This window comes from Miscanthus floridulus, chromosome 18, assembly GCF_019320115.1.
Source record: "Miscanthus floridulus cultivar M001 chromosome 18, ASM1932011v1, whole genome shotgun sequence".
Lineage (NCBI taxonomy): Eukaryota > Viridiplantae > Streptophyta > Magnoliopsida > Poales > Poaceae > Miscanthus > Miscanthus floridulus.
Genome location: NC_089597.1, coordinates 112,035,159 through 112,046,239, shown reverse-complemented (window position 1 = coordinate 112,046,239; position 11,081 = coordinate 112,035,159). Strand labels below are relative to the sequence as shown.

At 52.5% G+C, this 11,081-nt stretch overlaps 1 protein-coding gene across 1 annotated transcript; it reads right to left on the bottom strand.

Moving 5' to 3' along the window:
- Positions 1-6,398: 6,398 nt before the first annotated feature.
- Positions 6,399-10,790, bottom strand: LOC136522859 (protein RGF1 INDUCIBLE TRANSCRIPTION FACTOR 1-like). Its single transcript, XM_066516654.1, has 4 exons — positions 10,425-10,790; positions 7,640-7,714; positions 7,413-7,553; positions 6,399-7,222 (listed from the first exon to the last, which is right to left on the bottom strand). Exons 1-4 carry the CDS (start codon positions 10,593-10,595, stop codon positions 6,845-6,847), a joined length of 765 nt encoding a protein of 254 aa, XP_066372751.1. The 5' UTR covers positions 10,596-10,790; the 3' UTR covers positions 6,399-6,844.
- Positions 10,791-11,081: the final 291 nt, after the last annotated feature.

The window sequence follows — 11,081 nt, the reverse complement described above, 5'->3', positions numbered from 1 at the left end:
ACGACAAATGGAATCTTCGTTCCCCTCGACAACACTACAACACATCAATCCCTTTTGGAGCTCATCATAGTAATCCTGTACAGATTTGTCTCCTTGTTCTAAACGCATCAATTTCTTACGCAAGTCTCTATGATAAGAATGAGGTACAAAACGATGACGCATAGCTACCTTAAGTTCTTCCTATGAACCAGGTAAAGCATCCTATGCAGCTAGCCCATTCCACCAAATAATGGCAAAATCCTTAAACTCGCTAGTAGCTTGTCAAACTCTATGATGCTCAGGTACAAGGTGGGCGCTAAACTTTTGTTCTACTGTCATCTCCCAATCAAGATATCCCTCAGCATCATAATGACCCAAAAAAGATGGTATTGTGAACTTAATCTTAGCATAAGGATCATCGGGCACACGGTGATTATTACCTTGATGGTGGTGGACACCACCCATATCTATCGTGTTGCGGCGAAGACGTCGTCGTAATCTTGCTTGTCGGAAGGCTGCTCGATCTATGTTCCCACTGGCATCATGCACTGTGTCTTCTGGCAAGAGACCATCGGTGTTGCTGCCGGAGACGTCATTATTGCCCGCCACAGAGGTTTCCAACTCAGTAACCTTGTCGGTTAGCATGGAAATTCGTTTGTTCAATCTCTCCATGTTGTTGCTAATGTTGAGTTCAATGAGTGCGTCAGTGACGGCCTTCCTGACAGCCTCATTCATTATTTTTTGGGCATCCTCTACAACAGCTTGTAGTTGCTCTTGGCTGACACACTCGTTGAAACCCTTAGGATTGTGATCTCCAGTCTGATCATCTCCTGTCATTGTAAACACAAAAACAGGAACAAATGGTGAAAGTTATCCCTACCAAATGACTACGTGGTTGCAGTTGTAGTGGTGTCACTTTTCTAAGCAAGTGGAAGCGTCTTGCCAAGCTCTTACAAAGTTCTTACCAACACAAGCAGTGGACGGTACAACCGGCGACTAGTTCATGATACCTGTGAGGAAGTGGTACCGAGATTGCAAGACCCTTTTTCTGTACTGATCTGAAGAGTTTGTGGAGCTTGGAAGGTACATAAAGAATAATATGTATATCTGGCACATAGGTCAATAACAGAAAGTAATGCTGAATTATAGTCCAAAGTACTTTTTCTCATTGCTAGTCTAAAATATTCCAACTACCAGGTGTGTAATAAACAAGTATGGTGGATAGCAAGGTGACAAGAGTATGAAAAACAAGTATGACGGATAGCAAGAGCAACAAAAACAAGAAGGGGCAATTATGTATTTGGCACTGGAACAAATCAGTCTTCTTTATTTAGCACTAAAAATTTTGAACTTTCTTATTTAGCATCGAGTTAAAATTTTCTTCATTAAATGGCACTACCATCTATTTAGTGCATCCATCTGTCAGTTGACTGCGTTGACCCTGTCATATTTTTTTCGGAAGTACCAAAATACCCCTTATACTCGCTCGCGTTCGGCGGCTCGTCTCCTGCCTAGGAGCTTGTGGAGGCGCGATGGCCTACCCTACTCCGGCTACTACAACCTCTACTTCGACAGCAACAACATCCTCAACCTCATCTACGACGGGCCAGAGATCACAACAACTACTGGCCGGATCCCTTCAAGCGGTTGTGGGAGAACAACCGGACGGCCTACAACAGCAGCCGATACGGCAGCCTCGACAGGTGCGGCGCCTTCTCGGCTGACGCTGGACTACAACGGCAACCTCCGGCTGTACAGCCTCGACGACATTGATGGGAGTTGGTGCGCCACATGGGCCACGCTCCCGCAGCAGTGCGACGTGCACGGTGTCTGTGGCCGCTACGGCGTGTGCGCGTACCAGCCGCTGCCGGCGCCGGGGCTGGCGCTGGCGTGCTCGTGCCCGGAGGGGTTCGTGGCCAGCGACGCCAGTGACTGGAGCAAGAGCTGCCGCCGCGAGTTCCACGTCAGGTGTGGCGAACCTGTCTATTTCACAGAAATGCCCAGCTTCGACTTCAACTACACCCCCGGGGTGTCCATGGAGACGTGCCAAAATATGTGCTTCGATGACTGCAACTGCGAGGCGTTCGGCTACAGGATGACCGCCGGTGAGTGCTACCCTAAGATCGCCTTGTGGAACGGCCGGGCATCGGCAAGCAGAACATCTTCCTCAAGGTCCCGGCTAGTCTCAAGGTCAAGGGCCTGAACCCGACGGTGCTGGACTTCCATGGCCATGCCTGCACAGTGCAGGAGTGGAACGCCAGCGTCGTCGGCTCCTCCTACTTCTATGTCAGGGACCGTGTACAGGGGCGTGCTGGAGGACGGCCGCGGTGTCGCGGTGAAGCGGCTAGACGACCTGTCGCAGGCCGACGAGGTGTTTCGGTCGGAGCTAAGCGTGATCGGGCGGATCAACCACATGAACCTGGTCCGGATGTGGGGATTCTGCTCTGAGCACTCGAACCGGCTCTTGGAGAACGGCTCGCTCGACAAGGCCCTCTTCGTCTCCGACGGCGGCGGCGGCGAGAGTGTGTTGGGGTGGCGTTCGAGGTACAGGATCGCCGCCGGTGTTGCCAGGGGGCTGGCGTACCTGCACCGCGAGTGCCTGGAGTGGATCGTGCACTGCGACGTGAAGCCGGAGAGAACATACTGCTGGACGCAGAGCTGCATGACGTCGGAGCTCCCAGACCGACGTGCTGCTGCTTGCCCGCATGGCCATGTGGCCGCCGCCACCGTGGCTCGCCAGCTCGCCCGCTCCACGCCGTCCGCGTGCTCCGTGCGCCGCCTAGTTCGCCCGCTTCGCGCCGGCCGCGTCTTCGGCGCGCCGCCCAGGCCGCGAGCTCCGTGCGCCGCCAATGGCGAGCAGCAGCAGTAGCACATCGGATGAGCTCCGCGACGGCCGTCGATGGTGAGCAGTAGCAAGTCGGGAGAGCAGCAGCATGGACTTTTGCTACAAACAAGGGCATTTGTGTCATTTTGCTAGCCACTTGACACCGTTACTGGTCTAAATGGACGACAGTGCCATTTACGAAAGAAAATTTTAACTCGATGTTAGATAAGAAAGTTCAAATTTTCTAGTACTAAATATGAAAGACCGATTTGTTTCAGTGCCAAATAAATAATTCTCTCAAACAAGAAATCAGACAGCACACGCTAACACATCTCACTTTGGCCTTCTCTATGTGCGCCTCTCGATATTGTTCCTCTTTTGCCCCTCTCTTTTTTCTATTTTTTGAGCTGTCGTTGTTTTTTGGGAAATTTTAACTTTTTCTTTTTATTTTTTTGATATTTTTATTCACTTAGGAGCACACAAGAAGTAACCAAAGAAAATATGAGCCTAAACAAGTGAAAGATGTGGCATGTGGAAATTTCAGAAGACGTGTTAAAAAACGATAAAAAGCTTGTGACCACGAAAAGAGGATCTTGTGACCAGTTTTTGAACAAATTAAAATTTTCTGACCCCAACAAAGCTGGGATGGACGGATCCGAATTTTTTTTCTGATCGATTTTGATATATGGAACGTCGAAACCCGAGTTCGTATGCGAAAACTATACCAATTTTAAGAATTGGCTCCGAATTAGAGGACAAAACATGAACAATGTGCGCAAAATTGGTCACGGTAGCAAGGATTTGATGGAAACGATGGGGGAAAACACACGAACTGGACTCTAACACAACATAACTAGCAACAAGACCTCGAATAGGACACAAACTCAACACGACGGACTTTGAAACTGAAATATGCAAAGGCTATGACGCGGAAGGTTTTAGGATAGAAAAAAAAAACAAGGCACTGGACTATGGGACGAATGCGAAACACTCAAAACTAGGGGATAAATGTGAACCTGATGGTATACCTTAGCTCTGATTACCACTTAATGGGAACGGGGATCCCGATCTTTCATCCGGTAGTGATAACTATCGTTGTGGCAGAGACTGACACATCGATCTGGCTTCAGATCGAAAGATCGAACCCTACAATTTTAGCACCACAACTCCTCTGGTTATCAACCGAGACATGGATCCAGTTGACATCGCCAAGAAGGCTAATCCCTGTCTGCGCAACGAAGAACACAAGCAAGAACAAGAAATAAAGCAATCATATTGTAGATGATTGATTAATCTCACAAAATTGGGGTCTCACAAACCGATGAACGGCGAAACTGTTCTTGACAGATTAATCTAAGCAAAACCCCAAAACCTAATGATGACGGCGGCGTATGATTATAAAGGTCTTAGGGTCGTTGCCTACCTTAGACACGCCCCCTAATGGACCCAAACACGATACACGGTCCAACGGACCAAAATACGGTGTCGCAGCACCCTGACAAATTCTGGACACTGACTTGTTTCGATGATTCCCGTTGATTCTGAAGGCCTTTTGATGTGAGACCACTTGGATTGGCTTCCTTATCAAATGAACTTTCCAACCATATGTGGATCGTCGAAAACGGAGTCCGGATGCGTCCTGGGTGACCAGTTTAAAACAGACTGGTGCTGTAGACCGAGGCAGACTCGAAATCATATTGGACCGGACCTCCGGTTTCTGTTGAACGTCCTTGCTGGTCGTCAACGCCTCCACCTCTTCCTCTAAGTCCCTCATGACCCTCTCTAATGTTCCTAAGCAAGATAACATTATTAGGTAGTAGTTTATTCTCAAAAGTATAAAAATGATTGTTTAAGAGCGAGCTCACCTCTAATTTGAGTTGACGTATTCGAGCTCGGGTCATTGAACCTTGCATGACGATTAGAAGATCAGCAGGTACTTTCGAAGGAGTGATGTCCTCGTCAGACGGGATCGAGGGTGGAGCCTTGGGTGGGACATGGCGTGGGTTAGGGTCGGGGCGGCAGCGGACTAGGCGACCATTTGAAGAAGAATGTGAGAGATGATAGCACGTGGATTTCACTTAAACGGATCTCTAAAACAGATCATAAACTTCACTGTATCCACTTAGTTGTCGTCCCTCTAACCAAATACAAAACTGATTTCTTTCAACCAAATACCGGATGTGATCATCTGAGTGTAAAAGGACTGAAATCGAATTATTTCATCAGACTTCATTCTCAAACAAACACACCAGGTCTTCATCTCGAAGCTAAGGCATGGGTCATCACGTGGAGATCACCAACTTGCGGAATCCTTTCTTGGACAACGAGCTCAGCTACTCCTGCATTTCCAGCTAGTGCTAGCTGATGTTATCTCGGGCCGGCAGCAGGCAGATCGTTCGAGGTGACGACAAGCTTGTGCCTGGTGTAGCTGCATGCATGCGTACAGAGACACAAAGCCGGCGCGTCAAAACACAACAACGGTCAGCGGCTCGGCTCTGGCGATTGGTTAGCCTGCCTGTTGCCGCCCTACGCTACGGCCAGTAGTGTGCAGCAGTAGCATATGTATAGCTTGGAACAGTGGAACGTTCTACTAGCTACGATGGAGTATGTACGTAGACCGTTTGACGACATATACATACGGTAATAATTAAATTTCATTCGCTTCAGAGTTAATCCTACGTTGGAAAGTTACTCCACGAGGTTAACGATGTGTCAACTTTCAAGCGAGCGCCATGCGGACGGATGTGAGCTGGCCTACCGTACCGAGAAGCCGACACTTCCCTTGTCCCGAAAAACGCTGCTTTCGGCCACTCAAAAAACTTGTAAAATGGGCGCATGCAGAGCTCTCGACAGCTCGTCTCGGAGGTGATGCACTTACGTACTCTGACTTTTGACACTTGCCACTAACCTCGGGTTAACACGACAAATCGCTAGTTGTCTCTATCAAGTCAAATCTATATTGCAGATTATATTACCCGGGTTAAGTACTACAGTGCCAGCGCCGTACGGAGTATACTCTTTGGCAGCCATGCATGCAGCCGATTGATGAGTAAGTGTTGACAGGCGCGTATAGTATACATATACACGTACGCCGCTACGTCAGTACGTGTACAGTACAGTATATATATAGGTATAGTACTAGACACAGCAGTGCATGTATTTCTCATGTGCGCAGTGTGCACGATGAAGATCTGGTTTGCGTACGGTAGCAGCAGTCGCCACAAGAATTAAGGCCGGTGATGATCGATGATCGAGGTTACAAATACAATCAGAAAGTTCTAGCTAGCTAGATCCATCGGCTGAACCTGACCGAGCACGAATGGCGGAGGAGCACGTCTGCCGAGCGCCGGGCCTCTCCTCCATGCCGGTCACACGACAAGTCAACAGACAACGAGTACGAAATGGATGGAGACCCACGAACAACACGCAAGTACTATACAGATGCTCACCCTACCCTTGCACCACCCATGCATGCATGCATGTGTCACGAATTCTCAAGAACAGCAGTTATATAATCAAATGCACAGCATCATCTATTATATATTTGGTCATGGACTTAACAATGGTGTAAGCATGCATGCGATCGACCAACCGCCCCCGTTGCATCAAATACAAAATTGGTAGCCACCGGCTATACACACCCTCGCGGACGATCGACCCGGCCTGCACCGGGGGACCCACCCACCAGGAGGAGCCTGTGCCTACCTGGGCTTGCAACAGCAGGGCCTGGTTGCTTCTCTTGATCTCTTCCCGCCTGCCTCCTCTCGAGTCTCGTCAAAACACTGCAGCAGCGAGACGAGATGCATGGCCCTATCTAGAAAAGGCCATCCATCCCTCTCAGCAGGCCTCACGCAGCTGCAACCAACCAACCAGCACTGCCACCTCTTTCTCTCTACATAGGATTACACTTAAGTACTTCTGCTAATGACACTGCTACCTAAGGGTAATAGTAGTAATAAACAACATAATTAACAGGACATATATATATATAGCGGCAACGTCGGCGACGTAACGGGGTCTGTACGAGCGCATGCATGGCAGTTACGCGAGCGGCGCCCTATGGGGCGCGCCCTTCCGCCTGTTGCCGAGCGAGAGGACGATCTGAGGGAAGAACCCGCCGCCGCCGCCGCTCTTCTTCTTCCTCGTCGGGACGACGTCATCGCCACGCCGCGCGTTCCTGGCGGAGGAGCCGCCGCTGCTGGAGCCGCCGCCGTAGTTGCCCCCGTGCTGCAGCATGGGGTCCTCGAGGATGGAGTTGGGCGTGACCTGGCCGCCGTACTGCCCCGCGGGGTCGTCGTCGAAGCGGAGGTTCTCGAAGCGCGGGAAGCCGCAGCCCACCAGGTCCGGCGGCCCGCCGCCGCCCGGCACGTACAGGATGTTGGACAGGTCCCCGCCGCCCTGCATCATCACATGGTCCACCTGCATGCGTGCGTGCGTCCATTATTAGTTCTTGGTTTCAAGTAAACACGCCACGGAAACGGGGCCGTTAGGCCGTACCCGTATCTAAGCATGCATGATGTGCGACCGTGTGACTGCACGCAAACGTACTGCGTGTACATATATTTTCGTATGGGTGGTGGTGGTATAGTAGTAGATAGTACTATAGTACCTTGCAGGAGAGGCAGCAGAAGTGGAAAGGCTCCTGGAGGATGCGGTCACAGGTCAAGCAGACGTTGCCAGAGCCCTTGAAGGGCCTGGACTGCGGCCGCGGCTTGAGGAAGATCACCTTGGCACTGTTGATCGTGTAGGGCTGCATGCATGCATCAGAGAACACCATCGGTCAGGATTCAAATCAACAATTCGGAGCACGCACGCACGCAGCAGAAGCACAGGTACCTGGACGAAGGAGCAGTCGATGAGCCTCTCGAGGTCGTCAAGGCGCACCACGTCATTGTACACGTACCTCCGCACCTGCCCATGTCGAGCACACATTGTATTAGGAACATCATTCTCTACAGTACGGTACAGCCCGTCGTACATACTATACGGCCCCGTTTGGCTTTCCGAAATTTGACTGAAAACACTGTTGTGGCTAAATTATTGTGAGAAAAAAATATTATTTTAGCTGAAAAAATAAACTAAATAGTACGAATTATAGGGTACGCCCAACGGTTAGGTAGACTAAAGACCCTTCTTCTAGAATAGAAATCCTGTGTGCGTGTGAACGTGGTGAGCTGCGTGTCTTCTAGAATAGTTTCCAGCGGGAAGGGGGAACAGGCCTGGCGTCTGACGAGCTAGCTAGGCTAGTCACCTATATAATTGCGACGCTTTGACCGGTGGCTCGCTCGTCGCCATCCTTATCGCGGGAGACCAAGGCGCGCTTCCGTCCACTGTGTGTGTGCCGGCCGGCGCAACGACCGAAACGCCCCTGTCCCCGGGGAAAATCCAGACGACGCCTCGAGGGCACAACGGGCAACAAGCTCGCTGTCCGGATTATTTTAACCCCGCGGTAAAAAATAAACACACAAGGAAGGAAGGAACGAACGAAAGGTGGTGGGAGGGTGGGAAGCGAGTGAACGCCGGCCGGCCACCACCGGCTCGCATGGTTGGTCACTCAGAGACAGAGAAAGAGAGCAGCAGCACCAAGCACAGGCACCAGGCAGGCGGCCACGACGACGACGACCTAACTGCGGTCTGAATGGGATGAACAGTGTCGCACCATCAAGGCCCGGGCTTGGACGGTAGCAGCAAGCAAAGCATGCAGGCGGTCGTACTATTCGGAGGCGGCAACAGTTTTGAGAGCGCGGCTTTTGTTTTTGTGGGCGTACGTGTCGTCGTTGTTTTTACCGTGGGTGCATGCATGCATTCACCTGGTAACTCTCGCTCCCGTGGGTGGCCTGGCTGCAGTAACAACCACCAGCCAGCCAGCCAGCCAGCGGTAGCCGGTAGGACGGAGCAGCAGCGGCAGCAGGAACAGCAGCACTGGCACTGCGTTAGTGTTACCCGGCCGGGCAGCGGCCAGCGGCCATGCATGCAGGACCATCCATTTATCAGCCAACCAGCGGCGTCGTCTCGTCTGATCGTCTCCGCAGCAAGTGAAGAGGGTGAGTGAGTGAGTGAGTGGTGACCGCCGAAGGAAGGCGCTTGCTTTGCTATACATGGCAACACAATCCGGATAACCCCTGCCCATTTGTGCCAGTGACGCTCGCATGCAATTCGACTGGGAATGAATTATTCAGCTGACCAACAAGGCTACGCATATTGCAGACAAGGTACTATACGTACGTGCGTACCGGTAGCCCAGTAGCAAGCAACTCGATCCACAGTGGGATCACTATTAGCACCGTTAAAAAGGCCGCCCGGCGCCACCGGGCTCGCCGTGCAGAGATCAGAGCGGCGGCCGGCCGGCCGGCCGCCAGGTCCCAGACCACCCAGGAGCGCATGCATCATGCCTCATGCTGTCATGCACGCAACCACCGCCGGACCGGCGGGCGGATGGGGAATTCAACCAGCAGCAGGCCCCAGGGTCGTGAGACTATGCTTGTTCGGGGCGTAAGGCCAAGCCGGATCAAGCCTCGCCACTTTTCGTTTTACCCTCCCCGTGGTGCCTCCGTCTCCCAATCGAGCTCGGGGCTTTTACTTCTCCTGCGTCCTGCCACTGCCACCATCCAAGAGGCGCAGCATGGACGACAGGGCGGGCGCTGGCGCTGGCACTGGCTCGCAAGAGAGGAAAGGAGAGGCGATCCTAAATTGCATGCAGTGAATTTCCCTGGTAGGCTGGTACGGCGGTGATTAGTGGAGACGGAATTTATAAATCTGAGTGGGAGTGATGATGATGATTAAGATCATCAACCAGAGGCGCCGGCCGGTAGTATCTGGCTAAGCGAGGGAGTAATTGGGGCACAGAATTGAAAACGACAAGAGGAAGTGTGATGCCGAGCAGCACGCACGCACGGGGTCCTAAGAGCGGACGGCGGGGCGTTAATTGCCCTGCCCCGCCTTGGGACTGCGCTAACTCTTGCCCCTTGCGCCGCAATTAAGCCCAACCGAGGCAACCATGCCGTAATTACGCGGCCAAAGCCTACCTAGCTGCTACTACTACTAGTACACCACTGTAGGAGTGGAAATTGCTACTAGCTCCTAGTACAGGGAGAGGAAAGGAGGAGATGATCCCCTTTGAGAAGCAGCTAGCGACAGCCACCCAGCCTAGTGGAGTTAGTATAGGCAGTAGCAGCAGTCAGACTGCCCAAAAGACTAATCCGGCCGAGCAAGCAAGTACAACTTTGCCATATGACTGAAACTGTGGTTGGCGGATTCGATCAAGAAAAGAAAAATACTGTTCGTTCGATGAAAAAATACGCCTAAGCCAAGCGAACATGACGAAGGCGTCCGTGACCCACGGAGAAACGGAACGCACGCACTGAATGGAGCAAACCACGTACTGTACGCCGGCTAGACTGAAGCAGTCAAGCATGCATCGAGAGACGAATTAACAGCAAATTACGTGGTAGCTGAAGAACAGGCGCACGGAACGGATCGGAGCCGCCCGCCGTGTTCTTTGGAGAAGACACGCGAGGAAGAATTTCCTAGGCAGGCATGCATCTCCCTCCCACCGTGTGTGGTGTGCAGCAAGCAAGCAAGCAACGGGCAGCTGAGCTAACAAACAGTGTAGTACTTGTACCTGGATGAGGAGGTGGTGGCGGTGCGCGGGGGCGCAGTGCGGGCAGATGCTGGCGCAGCAGCCCAGGCAGAAGATGTTCTTCTCGTTCTTCTTCCGGTTCTCGTGCGCCGCGCACCCCACGAAGAAGCTCTCCTCCACCAGCCCGCCAACCCACCCGGGCCTCATCCCCATCTCCCTCGTCTCGCCTCCACAATTCCCTCGCTCCGGATACCCCCGGCGGCTCTATCGCTCGCAGGTGTTCCTCCCGGCGAGCGAGCTCTCTCCCTCCCTCTCCCTCTCCGGCTAGCCGTAAGGATCGAGCAGTGTGTATGTATGTACGCGGGCCGGACGGACGGCCGGGTAAGCACCGCGGCGAGTCGTGCTGGAGAGATTATTGGTATTCGCTAGATGGAATGGGAGAGGAGGAGGCGTACTCCGTTCCCGCAGCGCGCGGCTATATATAGAGGCGAGGCTACTGATAGCGATAGACTGTGGAGGGCATGGAGCCAAGCGGGCGGGGAGTGGAGTGGAGTGGAGCGGCGCGCGGCGTACGAGAGCGTGGGACGGGACGGGACTACGGGACAGCCATACGGGTTGGGTTGGGTGGTCAAAGCTAGCAAACGAACGAAGGAAGAGGCACTTGGGGGCCGTCGCGTCGCGGTCCAAGGCCGGCCCCGT